Source organism: Heloderma suspectum, chromosome 6 (assembly GCF_057233095.1).
Source record: "Heloderma suspectum isolate Gila_16-S chromosome 6, 16-S_ref, whole genome shotgun sequence".
NCBI lineage: Eukaryota > Metazoa > Chordata > Lepidosauria > Squamata > Helodermatidae > Heloderma > Heloderma suspectum.
The window spans coordinates 115,481,112-115,500,101 of record NC_139463.1 but is presented as its reverse complement, the minus strand read 5'-3'; the positions used below and the strand labels follow the sequence as shown (position 1 = coordinate 115,500,101).

Here is an 18,990-nt window from a genome sequence, read left to right as displayed (position 1 = left end):
CACTTTCTGCATGCTCTGCATAATTTTATAAACCTCTGTCATGTGTTTCTCACGCTGCTTACTACACCTTGACTCGGTGATGGTAATTTGGAGTGGGGGAAAACCATTCAAGCGTCTGTTTTGGTAGGGATTCCTCCGTTCTTCCGCCTCTGGCAGTGGGTACACTTCTGCCGCCTCTTTCATGCCTTCAACCTTCTGTTCTGTTTCAGGCTCCCGTCAGTTGGGCATGAACTCACGGCGCAAATACCTTTGTGCCTCTTCCACGGTTGCTCCCCGTGGATTGGTACTCTGTCTTACCTTTGGCTTGCCAAAGTCCAAGAGCTATGATGACACTTGGAATGTGGTTGTCAAGGATCCAGGCGGGGCTACTGTAGTTGCAAGTTCATATTTCTGTCTCTGCCCTACTGGAGGGGGGTAATGGAGAATGCCATGTACACTGTGCGTTTGTCCTCCAAGTTTTTCCGCATCATTATTAAGAAACGGATATGAGTGAACTTTCTTCTCTTCAACGTTTTAGATCTGTTACCCAAAGGGAACAAAGAAGAGCAGCGTGATTATGTCTTCTATCTCTCGGTGGCCAATTACCGGCTGAAGGTGAGCTTGTGGGTGGTCTGCTGTCTCCCCCTGTTCCTCTTGGTTGGCACCTAGCTTGATTTTGCCAGTGGACCTGCTTTATTTATACCCCTGCTCTTCAGCCAAACATCCAAAGAGGTTTACAGTTAAAACACACAAAAACATACAGTATATTAGGAATAGGAGGATACTATGTTCTAGGCTTCTTCCTTCCCACTTCTTTCGTCCTCTTCCCTTTTCAAAGTGTCATCTGGGAAGATATCCCAAACTGCCCTCAATCCCATCAGCTTCTCTTCCATGCTGACTCTCGCAATCTCTCTCCCTTTCTCCCTGATGGGACTGATTTTAGTCCAGGGTTTCTAGTTGCTGATGCCTGCTTTAGCATTTAAACCACACACCCCGGGGGGGCGGTGTTCCACTAAGCAGCCCGCAGAGCTTCTGATCCTCACGGCTCTCTGAATGACTGAAAACTGAGGAGGAGCACTCAGAAGGATGCATCGAGGCTACAGAGATAACGTTGCGCTAATCCCCTGCGCCACCCTATTTTCTCACCCCCCTCAGACAACAGCAACCTGATAGCAACTAAGGAAGTCTGTGCTCATTTTCAGCACCTTTCTCCCTACAGACTTGAAAATCAGTTTCACAACCTGCAGAGTGATGTAGATAGGCAACAGAAGTATTGAGGTAGGAATGCTGAAACCATTGCCGGGGTGGGGGGACTGGAGGGGGATCCTCAGTATGTCAGACTTAACCATCCTCCCTCCAGCCCCCCACCAAGAACACCCAGCCATGTGAGAAGAGATCAGTTCCTTTGGCAGGGATGAAAGTCCTGCACCTCCCGTCACCTTGGCCCTCCCTTATCTCTGGCAGCTACTCCCCACTTCATAAACCTTGTTGGAGCTGGGGTGGCGCTCCTGCGTATCAGTCTTGGCTGTGCTCATTATCTGTGCACTTTATGGACTGTAAGACCAGCACATCATAACTCTTCAATCACGGGTGTGTGTGTGGAGGCAACAATGCAGATAAAGAGAAACTTGGGCCGTGGTGGGAAAGAGCGAGGCACAGCACAGCAGGGCTGAGCAGTGCAATCCCGAGCATGTTTACTCAGTAGAAGGAAGTCCTGGCTTGTGTGGTGTATCCAGGATTTGCAGCCCTAATAGTAGTGGTGTGAGGGAGGGGCACCGGATGGCAAACTGTGTTTACAGCCATAGAGTGTTTACGATGCAGTAGATCAGGGGTGGGGAGCCTCTTTCAGCCGAGGGTCGCATTCAGTTTTGGCCAAGCTCTTGGGGGCCGCATTTCTGCGGTGAGTGGGGCAGAAGGCAAACAGGGCGGGGCCAAAGACGGAAGTGGTGGGGGCAAAATACAGAAAATACCAGCCTGTTGTAGCTTCAGGCTTTTACTGCCACTAACTAAGCTTTAGGGGAGGCATTTTAGAATGGGAGAGAAACTGCAAAAAGCCAGGACACCACCGAACAATCAGTGGTTGGTGGAAGGGTGGTGGAGCCAGGGGAAGGGGGCGTGGTCTTCTGGAGAGCCCCAGGTGGCCAGATCTGGCCCATAGGCCTGAGGTTCCCAACCCCTGTAATAGATAAGTGGCTAGCTTTGCAGGTGAGAGATCCAGCTTCCAATCCTGCCCTGCTCAAAACATACGGGGTGACCTTGAGCAAGTCTCCAACCCTCAGATGAACTCCAGTGAGTAGCCATTGCCTCCCCTGTCCTAGTTTCTACCATGTGGTGGCTTCATTCTCCCATATAGCTTAAGCTCCTTGTCTTAAGCTAGAAGGGAGAATGGGAACGCTTGGTGCTTTGAGGGAGACAACCCCTGAACTGGGCTTGTGAGGCAAGAGTCTTTTGAATTGCCGCAGTCTCCCTATTGAGGAATCTGTACCTTACCTAAAAACTGCCAGGCCAAAGGTCCATCAAGCCCAGTGTTCTGTTCCTGACAGTGGCCAACCAGATGCCACTGTGAAGCTTTGAAAAAGAGCCATTGCCTTTTTCTCCCATAATCATCTGGTACTTGGAGGTACGCTAGCATTGGACATGGAGGTCCTGTTCAGTTGTTGTGGCTAATAGCCACTGCCCGACCTGTTTGCTATGAATGTGTATAACTCTTCTGAAATATTTTAGTGGCCACTATGTAGGGTAAGTTGTTCTCTGTCCAGTCTGACCCTATATCCAGTCAACTTCATTGGGTGATCTTAAGTGTATGTCTGTCCTTAAAAAAATGAGAATATGTTAGTCCCTTCCTCACCATCCTTGAGACTCTACAAGCCTCCACCCTATTCCCTCTTGTTTCCTTGCCCTTCCCAGCCCTTGCCCTCCACCCCAAGAGATGAAAAATTTCCAGAAATTTTGAAGCAAAAAAAGGAAGAAACCCAGAAATTTGGGTAGAAAATGAAAAATATGCAGTACTTTTTTCTTATTTTAAGTGTTCTCTGCAGATATACAGTCACTTTGTAACTTTAGGAACATAAAATGTACTATGTGTAACTTGGTTTGCTCATAAAATTATCATTAAAATTTAAAGCATTTAAAAGTAAACTCAGTAACTCTTCCAACCCATCACTTTCCTCCTTTGAAGCTGGATAGCCCAACTTTTTCTCCTAAGGAATCTACTTCATCTAGATGGCCAAGCAAAGCTGTACATGACATCCCAAACATGGGTGCATTAATCTTCTCTCTCTCTCTCTGGCAGGAATACGAGAAAGCTCTGAAGTTTATCCGGGGGCTGCTGAAGACAGAGCCAAGTAATACGCAAGCCTTGGAGCTGGAGAAACTCATTAACAAGGCCATGCAGAAAGGTTAGAGGGAAATGGTGGCCTCGTTCAGCCTACCTTTTCAGGCCTGGTTCAGACATAATGATTCTGATCCAACAAACTATTGTTAGGGCGATCCTTGCAGTCCAGGATATCAAACCACAGTTTGATTCTGGTTTGTAGGGATTGCCCCAAACACGGCATCCTGATTTTGACATCATGGGAAACCGTAGCTTAATAAACTGAGAAGCTAAGTTGAGCAGGAGGGGGAGCGTGTGGGCACTCTGCTTGTTCCTGGTGCAATGAGCCATGGTGGTTTGGACTGGGATCGTCACACCTACACCAAGGCCTGAGCGTTCAGAGTAGAAGGCATTAAAACGATCCAACCATCAGTGTCTGTTGCTCTCAAATCCTACCTTAAAATATCTCTCGAAATTTCTCAGCAAGGCTGGGGAAATATATTTACGAGTCCTAAACACCGGCAGTGATTTCTGTGTGACAGGGTGGCCAGTGTCAGAGGACCTGGGGGCCAAGTTCCAACCCCTGGAACCCACTGGGAGCCATGCTGAAGCTCCTGCTGCTGAATTGGTGGCAAATATCGGTGGCTTTTTGCCACCGCTGTACCACCGAAATTCAGCCGCAGTGCAGCTGGGACCACATGCAAGGACCGTGCATTGCCCGCCCTTGGCCTAGGATGATAAAAAAACAGGGTTCACTTTGCACCAGCAAAGGCTGATAATGTAGATGCACAATGCTCAAACGGTGTTGGACCTAGGAGGTGGAAATAGTGGGTCACTGTCGCAACTTGGCCACGGCAGGGTTTGTCCAGCCCCCCTCTCCCAGGCTGCAGTCCAAAGATCCCTGGAGCCTCTCAATCTCTAACTAGTGCTCAAGGATGACACCTCTTTGTTCTCTCCGCAGATGGCCTGGTTGGCATGGCGATTGTGGGCGGCATGGCGCTGGGTGCAGCCGGCCTGGCTGGCCTCATTGGCCTGGCCATCGCCAAATCAAAATCCTAACGGGGCTCGGTTCAGGTTGGCCTCCCTTCCCTCTCAGCCGGAGTGGCCTGGCCTGGCAGCTGACAGTCTCAACCCTTCGGAGAGGCTGAGGGATGATTAAAAACGCGCTCGAAAGCCGCTGATCTGACTGATTCCTGGGCTCCCTTCCTCCTGACTGTCTGCTGCACTCATGGGGGGCAAAATGGCAGTTCAGCTTTGATAAACATGCCAAATAGGAAGATGGGTGTGTCTGTGGGGTGCCCTTAGGCCATAGAACCCGAGCTTCCTGTTGTGTCCCCCAGGTTTAGGTCCCTTGCCACAGCCAATCCCACATCAGTGCGGAAGGCACCTTAATCTCCCTCCGCTGCTGTCCTCTGCTAACTCACGCTTTTTGCAACTGCCAAGGGGCTGGGAAGCTCCTGTCACCCAAGACTGAGGCTGCTGTATATTCAGGAACTGAATGCATTTGGAGAAGGCCGCAGAGGGCTCATCTTTTCCGAGATGCCAGGAGATCTTCCTCAGCCCCTGTCACGCAGGACTTCGCCTAATAGTCTCCACGACTGAATGTCAGGAGAAGAGGGCTTTCAGAAAGCCACAAGGTTTTCTGGAGCGGCGTCTCTCCTTCACTGACAGGCCCTTTCTCACATGCCCGAGCGTGTCTCTCCCCTCCCCCTCTCAACCTTCACATGCACAGCACAGACACCCAGTTTGCAGGGGTGCACACTTCTGCACGCACTCACGTCCCCCTTATGGGGCTTGGTTTCTTGCAGTCTTCCTCCTCACATCTAGCTATGCGGTCTCAAGTTCCCCCCCTTTTTTTATTTTGTGGACCTGAAAAGATGGGGTGATGCCAGTTCGTGAATTAGTTGTACCTGGTTTGTCCTTTAATGGGTACAGAGGGCCTCTTGGATATGTAGGATACACAGTGGAAGGGAAGAATATTGAAGTGGCCTTATTTTAGTACATCTGCTTCTGAGTTGACGTTGCGGTGTTAGGATGCGTCTTCACAGTTCGTAATGTTGGAAACACTACTCCTCTTTCTGGTAACTTAATCTCGCTGCTTATTTAACAAGCGCTTTTCTATTGTTCTCTAGCCTCTTTGACTAGTGTGAGGCAGGAATGTGAATAAAAAGCATTTAAGATACAGATATGACTGGGTTTGGTTTCTTGATTTCTGGCCCCTTGGGAAGATTGGGCATTGAAGGTCTGTCAAATGTCCTTGAGCCAGGTAGCGGCTGTCAGCTGTCCTGTTCTTGTTGTAAGTTGCTGGTAATATTTCTATATTCCTGGGCCCTTGCCAGGGTCTCCCTCAATAATAACCGCCTCATAGCTCGCCTTGAACTCTGGATCCTTGGCAGCGGTGTGCTGCTTAATTGCTGTAAGATAGCCCACGCCAAGTGCAGCAGACAACCAAAACTGATCTTCAAGAGTGAACAGATGGCTAGTTTCGCAAGCATTGGGGCTGGGGGCAGAGAACAGTTGAAACTGGAAATGCTAGAACCATTGCATACGACAATACATGCCGGCATCTTGGAAAATTCCTCTTGGCCCAGTGAATGTAGAGGTCTCCAATGCAGCCTTTGGACTGAGACTTGCGATTCATCCCCCCACCCCACCTCCCTCACCCAGAGAGTTGCTGAGGTACTGCAAGCAGGGCCCTCTTCCCTTTCCCCTTTTTGTACTCCACATGAGTTTGGAAGAATCTGAAACTCTCAGTTGTGCAGGGAGTCTGTCGGGCACTACTCAAACTTTCCTAGCTTGGTTTCTGAAGTGCAGCGACTGTCAGTCTCTGATGGCTAGCAGGCAGGGTGGGTTGATTCTTCAAAATCAAGGTGTTTTAAATAGATATGAAAGACAGCTTTTTAAAATCACTAGTTCTAAATCAACTTTCCTGTTTTGAAAAGTTATATTTCCTGAATGAGCATGAGAGACAGTGTGGTATAATGGTTAAGGGTGTTGGGTTAAGGGTGTTGGGGAGACTTGGGTTCAGATACCTACTAGAGAGATAAAATTTCCCGAAATTTTGAAGCCATGGGAAACCAGTTTTTCCCTGCTTCCCCGAGATAAACTGAAATCTTGTGAAAACTTGAAAGATATACTATACCTGCTTTCTTATCAAACCTACACTAATTTTACTGCTTCAACATAAAATGCACCATTTATAATTACTTGGTGTAAAAAATTATACTCCTTGGCATATTTATGAGATTTACAGAGCAATCAGGCGAATGTTTACACTCCCTGTTTAGTGGACTTGCTCACAGGTAAGCATGCATAGGTTTGCATCCTCAAAAGTATGAACGCCTTACAGCGCAATCTGATGCATGTCTGCTCAGACGCAAGCCCTGTTCGAATTCAACAGGGCTTCGTCCCAGAGCAGCATGTGAGAGAAACGTGTAGGACTACCGCCTTAGCGGCAAGCAAAAGGACAGCAGAAGTAGGATACTTGTTTCTACTCTACAGGGCAGGGGAATATGTGCAGTCCAACAACGTCTGGAGGGCCATCCCTATTCTAGTGTCTCCAGAGTAGATCAGAGGTCACCAGAAGAAGGAAAGCGGCAAGGAAAGTCCTGCATGTCCTTTTCATAAAGATGGCAACATCCTGTGGGTGAAATTCCCAGAGGGTAGCTGTGTTAGTCTACTGCGGTAAAAACAACGAAGAGTCTTCTAGGTGCAGAAATCCATCTTGGATTTGGGTGCCATAGAAGTCAACAGTAGGGGGAGACAACCTGGCACCCTCTGGATGTTTTAAAATACAACTTCCATCATTCCCATGCTGGCCATGGAGTTGTGGTCCAAAACATTTGGAGGGCACTATGTTGGGGAAGGCAGTCACAAAAATATATCATTCCAAAAGATAATATGATATAGGAGCTGTTTTCAGCGTTCCCCAAAACTTCTGATTTCTTTGTTGGAAATACTGATGAAAGAATCCTGTGTATCTGTTGCCTCCCCCCCCCCCCCCCAATTCTGTTTGGGTTTGTTTGTTTGCATGCTTTCACACCTCTAAACCTTGCTCGGCGCAGAGCATGCTGAGGCTGCAATCCTACGTCCATTTACCTGAGAGTAAGCCATGTTGAATTCAGTGGGGCTTATTTATGACTAGACATGCATAAGGTTGCGTTGTGGATGAACCTAGGCCAGTCATGCATACTGGGGTGGTTGGGAGGATAAAATGGGGCTGGGGAAATAAGCTATCCTAAATGGAGGAGGAGTGAGACAACATAGTAACAGTACTTGGAGATTATAACAAAACATTGGTGTGCATCTAAATCGCAGGTGGGGATGTATTTTTTTTCTTGTCCAGATCCACAGTACGCCAGTTGAAAGCTGTTGGGGCCCATGTTCCAGCAGTTGGCTGGGTCAGAGCCCAAAGTTGGTGGTGTTACAGGTGAGATTCTTACCTCTTGTTCAGTAAGTAAAGGGGGGGGGGACATTTGCGACCAGGTGTTCTCCTTCCCCAGCTTGGGCAAACTTCCCTCCATCAGCTTTGTAGCTGACTGGTATAGTGGGATGGAGCAAATAATACCAATAACCTGGAGGAGGGCTTATGAAGGGCTCTGGTCTGGAGAGAGTCCAGAGGATAACTGAATGGCCTGAAGGTCTGCATTTGGCCCATGGCCCAGATGTTTCCCACCACTGATCTAAATAGTGCCTTTGGTAAGAAAAGTGCACTGTGAAGGCATGAATGAAAGGGCCTTTTCTGTAGTGGCACCCCACTTTGGAATACCTTCCTGAGGAAGATCTGACTGGTTTCAACATGTTCATTCCAGCACAAGGTAAAAAAAACTTTGCTATTTACCTAGGCTTTTAAATTTTTTAGCAGTTTATTCCACCTGAATGGATCTTTAGCTGGTTGAACAGTCCTTTGTTTTAATTCCTCTCAGTTTTATGGCTGATATTTTCTTGTGTTTTATGATACCGTTGATGTGTAATTTTATGCTTGTACACCACCTTGGGACTCGCTTTTGTGTGTGAAGTGCTCCCTAGAATGTTTTAAAATAAAGGCATACAGCCTACCGGCATAATCCAAAATCTTTGGCTGTGCAGCCCATATGCTTTTTCTTAGAGACAAGAGATGGATTTCTGTTCTGCTGTCTGTCTATATGCAAGGATACTAAGCAAGATTTTAAATTTGGCTTAGAAGTTAAAGGTTCAATCCTTAACATACTAATTTAGAAAAAAGTCCCATTAAACAAAGTGGGACTTAACTTCTTACTAAAAATGCATAGAATTGGCCTGCTGTACAAGTATCTAGCACTTTCTAGAAGTGAGGGATATGTAGTGGCAAAATGGTTTTCTCGCTGTGATGGATGTGCTGTTTCTTTGGTAAGTCTTAAATATTTCATCATTTGATAAATGAGAACATTGTAGAGCTCGGTTAGTTTGGAGGGTGTAAAATACAGATACCAGGTTGCCCATGCAAGTTTCCTTTGTCTAAATTATGTATTCTTGAGATTTTAACGCCGGTTACCCAGTTCATTCACTCTTGCATAGAAAGTGCCCAGCATGTTCAGGATGGTCATCTCCTTTTGCTTCTTCCTTCTTTCTCTACCCCTTTCCATAAGTTTTTTTTGTTGAGGGCCAATTGGAAGTAGCGGAGCGGTGGTATAGGCCTGGTGTGCTGTGTTGGGTGATCCACACATAATACTCCCTGGATTAGGGTCACCTCCACTGCCCCACTCAGGTGGATTCCTCCCAGCTTTCAGTAGAAGAGGCAAAAATGCCACAGGCCAAGTTTCTGTGTCAGCACTGGATGATCTCCAGGCAGGCACGAGTTTCATCTGCTGAATGCAGCCGTTCAAACGAGGAAGCCTTGGTCATCTAGTACAGGCATTCCAGCTCTGGCTGCTGATTCTTTGGAAAACACAGTGATGGTTCGTAAGAACTAGAAATGTTTTTCCAGCTGATCTCATTTTGACATTTTGATTTCCAAGTTGTGTCATTTAAGTTTACTTTTGGTACGGATGATGCGTACTACTTGCCTGTGCGTTGGATCCAGTCTGATTCCTACTTAAGAGTAGACGTCATGAAATTAGTCTTTTGAATGATGTAGTTTTTACTCTTTTGCTGTTTTTAAATTGCTTTTATCGTGTTAAGGTTTTATTGTTCTGAATCATTTTACATTGCCTTGATAGCTTTTCAGCAAAAATGTATTAAGTATGATTAATAATATGCACAACATCCATCCAGTATGTCCCCCAAATAAAGAGGGCCCCTGAAGAGCCTGTGCAGGCCCAGGTGGGAGTGGGCTGCTTGGATGAGACGTCTTTGCCCAGGTAGCTTCTCTTTGGTCCCTCCCACCTCAAGAGCTTCAGCAACTTCCAGAGGCCTCTGAAGAGCCTGCACATACCTTGAATGCTTGAGCTCTTGAGATGACCTGAGATGGCTGTTTCAAACATTAAGGCACCCACCCGTCCCCTCTCTCTGAATCTCATTTGTTTTCCATTGGGTTCACTTACCTGTATACTTTAATTTTAAAAGCCGAAGTGTATATATTTAAAAATCTTCCCAAGTCTCCATCTCCTCCTTTCCCTAGGTCTATTTTAGATGTCAGCTCCTTGGGATAGGTGCATGCGATGCTTTTTCCTTGTAAAACACCATGCACATGGATGGCACAAATACATAATATAATAATGGAGCACAATCCCATCACAAGCGTAGGCGGCAGCTGCTCTGGCTTCCATAGCCTTTCTGGCATGCACCTGTTCAATTCCTACCCCCTCTCCCATCCTCCGTGGCGTTAGGCATCATTTCAATGTTACCGTTTAAGCCAGGGGTGGGCAACATGTGGCCCTCCACGTGTTTTGGTTTACAACACCCATGAGCCCTACCAGCATGGCCAGCAGTGAGGGATGATGGGCGTTCAGTAATATCTTGATGGCTACATGTTCCCCAGATCTCTGTTGCAGAGTAAATTTTTAACAAAGCAGCATTAATGCGTGTTTTCAGTGCCCCAGCATTGCCAATTCACCCCTTTTTAATGGTGTTAGGGAGGGATGGGGTAACTCTTCCCACCTCCCTCCCTCGCTTCCTTGGACTATTAGCCAACTTCTTGGGTGAACAGAATGGCTAAAATGGGAAGGAAAAGGGTAGCTAATCTGCGTTAAGCGATTTTACCGAAATCCCTTCCTATGTAAAAACAACAGCACCATTTAACAAGAATGGGAACGGATTATATCACTGGCAGGTAATCGGATTAAATCTATGGAGAAAAGGTTTGGGTTGGGAAGAATGTTCCAGTGATAAGAGCAGTTGGGCAGTGGAGCAAATTACAGAGGCTAGTCGCTTTCTCGGCTCCTTTTTCTTAAACAGGTGATGTGAACCTGTTGGAGTTGATTTAGGAGATCACCTTCAGGAGGTTGCTTTTTCTCCCACCCCTTCCAATTCCTCCTCAAAACTCACTTCTTCCATAAAGCTGTTGCCAACTTTTGGAGCCAACATGGAGTAGTGAGAGTGTTGGACTGGGAGTCGGGAGATCCGGGTTCTGGTCTCCCCTTGGCCACGGAAGCTCACCGGGGACTTTGGGCCAGTCGCAGACTCTCAGCCCAACCTACCTCACAGGGTTGTTGTTGTGAGGATAAAGTGGAGAGGAGGAGGAGAAGGATTATGTACACCGCCTCGGGTTCCTTAAGGATGAAAAAAAGCGGGATATAAATGTAAGAAAATAGTAATAATAAATAAATAATAAACTTTTCAGCCGGGCTCTGTAGCCGTGGCACAACCATGGCTTGACAGAGCAGGAGTTTCCAACATTTCTCCAAGGAAAACATGGGCATGGCAGTGATAGATCCCTAGTGCTTGCATGTACCACCCACCCCCTTCACACCCAATTATTTCATATTGCTGACGGTCCTATCAGTGGATGCATGAACTTGCTCTGCAATGGCTCTCCTGCACTACCTGCACTACCTTAAAAGCAAAGTGAGGATTTTAATTTCTTTTTTTTGGGGGGGGGGCTGGTGGGGACAGTCCAGCTAGAGCAAGCTGTTGGTGGTAGATGGTCCTGCATGTGGAGTGTGGAGGGAGGGACAGTCCAGTGGGACCCTTGGTCTCCGGTTCCGTCCCGGGGGGCGTCTCTTACCAACTGCACTGTGGGAAGGGTCGGACAGGCAGGGGCACCAGTCTTCAGCTTCAGTGATGCTGTTAGTTTTGAGTGTGTGGTTCTTAGTGTATCAATATAAAACAGAATCGTCCTACAGTATATTATCAACTGTTCAAAACAGAGGGCTCAGCTGCTGCAATTTGGGAAAGGACGAGCCATGCGACAAATGTGATGTCTTAGTGTTCATAAGAGAATAAGAAGAGCCATGATGGATCAGACCAAAGGCCTCTCTAATCCAGCATTCTGTTTCCACAATGGCCAGCCAGATGCCCGAACGGGAAGCCCACAAGCAAAGACAGGGGAAGAATTTAGCAACCTCCTGGCCATGTTCCCCAGCAACTGGTATTCAGAGGTACACTGCCTCTGTTACTGGAGATAAAATGTAGCCATCAGGACTAGTGGCCATTGACAGCCTTCTCCTCCAGGAATTTGTCCAACCCCCTTTTAAAGCTATCCAAATTGGTAGCCATCACTACATCTTGTGGTAGCAAATTCTATACTTTAGCTGTGCGCTGCTTGAAGCAGCCCTTCCTTTTATTTGTCCTGAATCTCCCACCAGTCAGCTTTAGGGGATGACCCCGGGGTTCTAGTATTATGAGAGAGGGAGGAAAATGTCCCCCTATCCACATTCTCCACACCATGCATAATTTTGTTCACCTCTATCATGCCTCCCCTTGCTTGCCTTTTCCCCAAGCTAAACAATCCCAGCTGTTGTAACCTTCCTTCACAGGGGAATTTCTCCAGCCCCTTGATTGTTTCCCCCAGCCCCTTGATTGTGCCCTTTTCTGCACTTTTCACAACTTGACAATATCTTGTCCTCTATTACGCCCATAGCCCAGCTTCCTACGTGATAGGATTCAAGGCAGTATATATACAGGGCCATTCTGGGTGGTCTCCCATCCAGGCACTGACCAGCCCTGGCCCTGCTTAACTTTGGCAAGGTTGTTGCATCACGTGCCTGTGGACTATGCCCCTGAGCTTTGGGGCACCTGTTCAGGAATCTGCTGTGCTCCCTCGCCCAGAGCTTGATTGATGGGTGGAATGCCCCGCGGCCTGCCTTGCATCGGGAGACGGTCGGCACTGCCGGCTCTGCTTTCCAAGCTGTGTGGGAGTGGGAGGCCTGCTGCCAGAAATATATCTTTCCCTCTGATAACTGCTGGTTAAGCTCTCCTGACTGCCAGGAATGGTGGTTGAGGAATCTTCACCATGCCACGAATAGTCTTACGGAATAGCCCAGTGGGCATGGTGAACTCCATCACCTCCTGCCTATGGACCTCATCCCAGGCCTGCCTCTTAACCTTTGGACTTGCTTAAGAACCAAGAACAGAAAGATCTGTGCTTGCACACATCGTAGGTAGGAAGGCACTGTTGTTGGGAGCAGCCTTCAGTATCTGCAAAATTTCCAGGTCCACTCCCACTCCCAAAACACACTTTTTCAAAATCTGCCCAAGTTTCTAGCCCTGGGAAAAGTTTGTTGGAAAGTGGGTTGGCTGAAAGCTCCTGGAGAAATTTCAGCATTGCCAATGCAAGGAAGCCTGCCTCTTCTCCTTCCTGCTTCCATTTCATTAGCAGTGTATACACAACAAACAAATGTATGTAGATGTCCTCTTTTGCATCATGTCACTTGCTGTGGAATTCTGCATTTTTTCCTACCCGGGGAGGTGCGGAATTTGGGTCGCTGTGCTGCAGAGCTTTTTCCTCCACCCTTCTAGAGTGAAGGGTGCGCGCAAAAGCCTCCTAAATGAAAGGCAACAGTTAGGCCTGGAGCTGCCTCCCAGGACCCCTGTGCCATATGTCTCTGTTAGTTCAACTTCCTCCTGAAAATAATAGGGCAAGGCCTGGTGGGGAATGTGTGGCTCTCTAGATGTTGTTGGACTTCAACTCCCATCAGCCCTGGCCAGCATAGCTAATGGTGCAGGATGATGGGAGTTGCAGTCCAGCAACATTGGGAATGCATGCCCTGTCCCTTTGGTAAGGTGTCTAAGTGCTTGTGCCCAGGGTTTTCCATGACGTTCTGTGGCAAAACCCCTTAATTTCCATCCCTGGCTGTAAACCGGGTGGGAGGGTGGCCTGATGATGCCTACCCTGATGTAAAGAATAACAGTCAACAAAGAGATGCATCAACTTGTATATAAAAAGCATCATCAAACATACTGATAAAATGGGGATACAGAAACTCAGGCTTGATGTCCAAATCTGGCTCTTCTGGGGTCCCGGTCCAGCCTTCTGGAATTCCCCACATGGCCATTGCTCCTCCCACCCCCACCCCCTTTTCCTCCAATCACTGATTGTTTCATTTCCTAGTTTTGTGCTGGTCTGTCTCGCCTCCCCCCCGTTCTTAGATTAAAGGCCCTTCCTAAGGCTTCGCTACCGGCACTGAGAGCTTTAAGCTAAAATAGGCTGGTAGTTTTGGCCCTGCCCCTTTTGCCTTTGGCCCCACCCACCACCAGAATGTGGCCCCCGAGAGCTTCTCCAAAATGGGATTCGGCCCTCTGGTTGAAAGAGGTTCAACTCCCGGGTCACAACGTTTAGAAATGGTACTGCGAAGCAGTGCTTGAGAGCTGTAGATCTGGCCCTAGTACTTCCCAGCTGGCTAAATTAAGGGGCTGGCAGGGGCTTCTTTCCAGCAGGCTTCCCAACCCTTGCGCCCTCCAGGTGGGTTGGATTGCAACTTCCATCACTCTGAGCCAGCATGGCTGGGAATGATGGGAGTTGCAATCCAACACATCTGGAGGGTGCCAGGCTTGGAAAGACTGCTGTGTAGGGTCAAGGTGACTTGTTCTGGCTTGTACCAAAGTGGTGGTTGGGGGGCAGATTTGCACCTGCACATGCCCCCCACCCCCTGGCAATTACACCCGTGGGGTGCCGCGTGTCAGAATGTTGCCCTTCACCCACGACATCCCTGCTTTTTTTTTCCCAGGATGAGGTGGCTTGTGTGTGTCCGAGCTGACAGTTCTGGCTGAGCTGGTTCAGGCGATAACAATGAACTGCTTGTCAGGTGATGGGGAGGAGGTCAGCCGCGCACCTGTTATTTTTGTCCTTCCGCCATGGGCTTTCCCAAAGAACTGCTCTGGATGCCTCAGTTCCTGGCAGGCTGATGACCCACACCCTCCAACTATATTGGTACAAAAGCAGTAACACTGGCAGTGATCACTGCAGCATTTATAGCAGCAGAAGTAGCTGCTGGGAGTAGTAATAGCAGTGCGACTACTCTTAGGAGTAGTAGTTATTAGCAGTAGTGAATACAGCAGCTACTACTAGTAGCAGTAAAAATAGCTACCAGTAGTGGTGACAGTTACTATCAGTAGCAATTACTAGCTGTAGCAGTTACTACCAATAGCAGCAACTACCAGTAGCAGCAATTATTAACAGCAGTCGAAGCAGCAATTATTAGCAGCAGTAGCAACAGCAGTTAGCAGCAGTAAAATCAGCAGTTATTAGTAGCTCTAGTGCTAACAGTAGTCGCAGTTATGTAGCGGTTTGGGTTTAAAGGTTGTCTGAAGAGGTTGATGACCCATTACTCCTCATCTCTTTTTTTCACTGATCAATATGAGAAGGTATAGTTTAACCCAGGAGTTAATCCTTGAGCATGTAAAAAGCATATGCAAGAGTACCCCTGAGAATATGCAGAACATTTTCCCCTCATGCACTATTAAACACAGCCAGCCCCTACATATCTGGGACCAAGGAGGCAAAAAGTGAGAAATAGTGAGAAAAAGTGAGAAATAGAAAGACCCTTTCTAGTCTCACTATTTCTATCTCCCCTCCCTTTAGCTCACTGTTTCCCCCCTGCTTAGCCTCTAGCCTTGGTCTTTCTCTACCCCTTTGCCTTCCTGTTTCCCCCTCCCTCCCAGCCTCTAGCCTCACTATTTCTCTCCCCCATCTCTTTAGTTCACTTTTGACTAGCTCCATGGCAGCCATCATGAGACTAGCCACATCCTCTGTGGAAGCCATTTTGTGGTGGTGCCAACAGCAGTTTCTCTAATTCCCAAATGTGCCCAAGGATCCAGAGAGGTTGGGGACCTCTGCTATGCACAAAGTTCTTACAGAAGAAGCTTTTTAAAGGTTATGCATGAGACCCTTTGACGTTTTTCAGGACGTAGCCACCACCATGCGGTGAAAGGAGGTGCCACTGGTGGACTGGCACACGTAGCTCTAGTTTTTCAGGAATATATAGGCAGCTGAAAATGATGTCTCCCCTCCCTGCTCCACAACCCTGTGGCAGGTCTTCAAACCCTGTAGAGTGAATGGGAGGGTTCTTATATTTCATCGCTGTTAATCTACACTCAGCCTTCCCTAAGTTGGGTTCCTGCAGCTGTTTTGGCCCACAACTCCCATCATCTTGACCTGGGGCTGATGGGAGTTGAAGTCCAAAACATTTGCAGGGATGCAGCTTGGGGAATGCTGGTCTACAGGTTCTACCCAGTGGTTTCGTAGTCTGTGGACTCTCACTTCCTCCTTGCAGATTAAGGATTAGGCTGGGGCCCATGAGCCACTTGCTGTTTTGTGTCCATCGTGGGACTTGCTACAACGTGGTCACCGATGTGCAGCGTGGTCATTGTGGCAAACCGTGTCTTCCAGTGGCACGCAAACCAAGGCAATGTGTCTTGGTTTGCATGCCATTGGAAAACATGGTCTGCCACGATGAGAACAAGCCGTGACGGGCTTGCACGTCCTCTGCCCCCTGCATCTCTTTTGAATCCTTGAGGAGGAGGTGGGGAGCTTACGCTTTCAAACTAACCATGTCCGAACATGGGGACTCCAGCCAAAGAGCGGCCCTCAGAGCTGGCAAGTAGCTTCCTTGGAAGGAGATGAAGCTCATCTTGGAGGGTCTTCCTCCCCTTTTTCAGCCGTTGTGGAGGAGGCGGCACCTTTGGAACGTACAAACCAATTAGAATGGTTAGTGAGAAAATGGTTGCTTGCTCACTTTAGGCTGGGGGATACTTTCAGGGCTCTTTATGTCAGGGTGTTGAACCTGCGCCCTGTGCGAGGCCCCCCGCCCCTCTATTCTAAAAGGTCGAAATGCCTCCCCTAAGCCTTCGTTATTGGCAGGAAGAGGTTTAAGCTAAAATATGCTGGTATTGGGGGTATCCTGGCTCCACCCCTTTTGCCTTTGGCTCCACCCACCACTGGAACGTGGCCCTCCAGAGCTTCCTCAAAACTGAATTTGACCCTTGGGCTGAAAGAGATTCAACACCCGAATACACGCCTTATCCAGCGCTGTTTCTCCTTGAGTGTGCATTGTTTTGATTAACAGAACAGCATCATACCGAAGGGTAATCACGTTCCAGTGCAAAAACAGAAGGGTGATCACGTTCCAGTTTGCGTATGAGTTCGGGACGCGTGGATCTGGTTGCTACGTATCAAAATGAGCACCCAGTGAATGTTGCCCCCACCCCTACTCAAGACTGTGGCATCCGTGGCTTTGGAATTACGGTGCGGAACTTGCTCCTGACCGGAGCGTCACATGCCCTTGAAGTCTTTCAGTGATGGGTTTGCCCAGAAAATGGTCTGAAGTCATATAATGTGATTAGGTATTGTATACCCTGCTTGTGGGGACTTCCCAGAAGCATCTGGTTGGTGACTGTGGGAAACAGAATGCTGGACTAGATGGACTTTTGGCCTGATCCACCAGAGCTCTGTTGATGTTCTTATGTCTCAGCCTGGTTAATGATTGGATTTAGTCCCATGTAAGCGTCTCTGAGCTTCCCAAAGGAAGAAAAGGACTTGCATGTAATAATTATTAGTCACCGATTTCAACTCTTTTCCATCAGCGCTTTGTTCTTATTAGTGGTGCTTCCATGGAATCGGTGGCCCTGATCGGGACGTTGCAGTTTGTTCGCAGGCTGGGTGATGAGTATTTAACGATACTTGCGGCCAGCTCCTTCCATTTACTTTTTGATTTGTGCCTGGAACAGTGGAGGAAGTTCCCCAATGCGGTGCCTAGGCCAGCAGACAAAAGAAATTTTTGGCACTCGGGAGAGAGGTTGTGTTTCACTGGTGGATGGAGAGAAAGGAGAGAGGTAACGTGGCTTTGGCCTTGTTCTGAGGAAGCCAAGTCCAAAAAACAAACATTACATTACATTCAAAACAAAACGTTACATTACATTACAAAGTGGTGCAAGGCTTGGCTTAAAAACAGGAAGGGAGAGGCACGGAGAGGGGTGTGCGCATCCGTACGGACGAGGGAAGCGGCGAGGCTGGCTGTGTGTAAAGAGGGCCCAAGAGAATGTGCAGGCTGTCAGGGGAGCTCGGTAGTGGGAAAAAAACCAGGCGGCTGTGTTTGCTGGTAGCTGCAAGACAAAGACGCAAGCAAGCTGGTAAATGGCCCCTCTGCGGATGGGAAACCTGTCCCCACAGATAGAGGCCTTATTGTATAGTGTTTATCTGAGACAGGTAATTAATAAGCTGCCAAGGGGAAATATCCCATCGCTCTTCTATAGGAACAAAAGAGCAAGCAGCGAATAACATGAGCCGGCTGATGTTCCCAATTTGGTGCGTGTCCCCCCCCACCCTCTGACACCATCCTCCACTGGGAAGGGGTAAATAGAGGCTATGTTTCCCTCTATCATTGCAAGCAGAGCTGTATGGTGCCAGACGTTGCTGGAATCTCAGCTTTTGGGGTTTTCTTACATGTCTGCTTGCAGTCTCTGCAGAAACTGGAAAGTTTAGCAGCCTACTCCATCACTAAGAAGAATATAGGAAGAGCTGTGCTGGATCAGTCCAAAGGCCCATCTGGGCCAGTATCCTGTACCTCACAGTAGGCAACGAGATGCGTCTGGGAAACCCACAAACCTGGGTGATAGTTTTGCTATCTGGTATTACTCTGAAGCGCACTGCACCTAAACATGGAGGCTCTCTTTAGCTATCTTGGTCAATTGCTGCTGACAGACCTATCAGCTGTGAATTTGTCTAACGCCCTTTTAAAATTGTCTGGGCAGAAGGTAGATCGTGAGAGGGTTTGGACTGCACCTCCCAGAATCCCTTGCCAGAATGGTCAATGGTCAGGAATGCTGGAAGTTGAAGTCCAAACCATCTTTAGGATTCTACTTCCTGCTCACCCCTGCTTTAAAATCAAACAAAGCCAGGGGCCATCAAAATGTGTTGTAGCAGCAAATTCCACAAACGAATTCCATATATGTGGGAAGAAGAACTTCACTTGTCCATCCCAAATCTGCTGTCTGGGTTCATTGCTTCACCCTGGTGTTCTGGCTGAAGAAGAGATTCTCTGCCTCCACTTCCTCTGTTCTCAGTCCTTAAAAAAATCATCTGTGTAAATCACAAATTAATTTTATGATACAATATGAATATTAAAATATACAATATAAATTCAATAATGTGCCATAACGTTTCTTAGGGGAGAGAGAGAGAGTGTGTGTGTGTGTGTGTGTGTGTGTATGTGTTTAGCTATAATGAGTTTAGCAGCTGGCCATGAAATGGTAATCATTGCCCAATGTGTTGTAGGGATATTTCCATTGTTAAAAGAGTAATTTTTGGATCCAGTACTAATTCTCCACACCTAATCCATTGACTCTACACAGGGTGGCCACTTACA

General features: G+C 47.8%; 1 protein-coding gene across 2 annotated transcripts in view; it reads left to right on the top strand.

The window, feature by feature from the left end:
* Window positions 1-16,674, top strand: part of FIS1 (fission, mitochondrial 1) — a 36,374-nt gene extending 19,700 nt beyond the window's left edge. Inside the window, exons 3-5 of one of the 2 annotated variants that reach the window (XM_084806244.1) lie at window positions 518-594; window positions 3,272-3,377; window positions 7,638-16,674. In XM_084806244.1, the coding sequence (XP_084662370.1) occupies window positions 518-594; window positions 3,272-3,377; window positions 7,638-7,657 (203 nt within the window). In that variant the 3' untranslated portion in view covers window positions 7,658-16,674. Of the gene's footprint in view, window positions 1-517; window positions 595-3,271; window positions 3,378-4,253; window positions 5,477-7,637 lie in introns of those variants that run through there. The other variant, XM_084806243.1, reaches the window with a different exon arrangement.
* The last annotated feature ends 2,316 nt before the right edge of the window (window positions 16,675-18,990 follow it).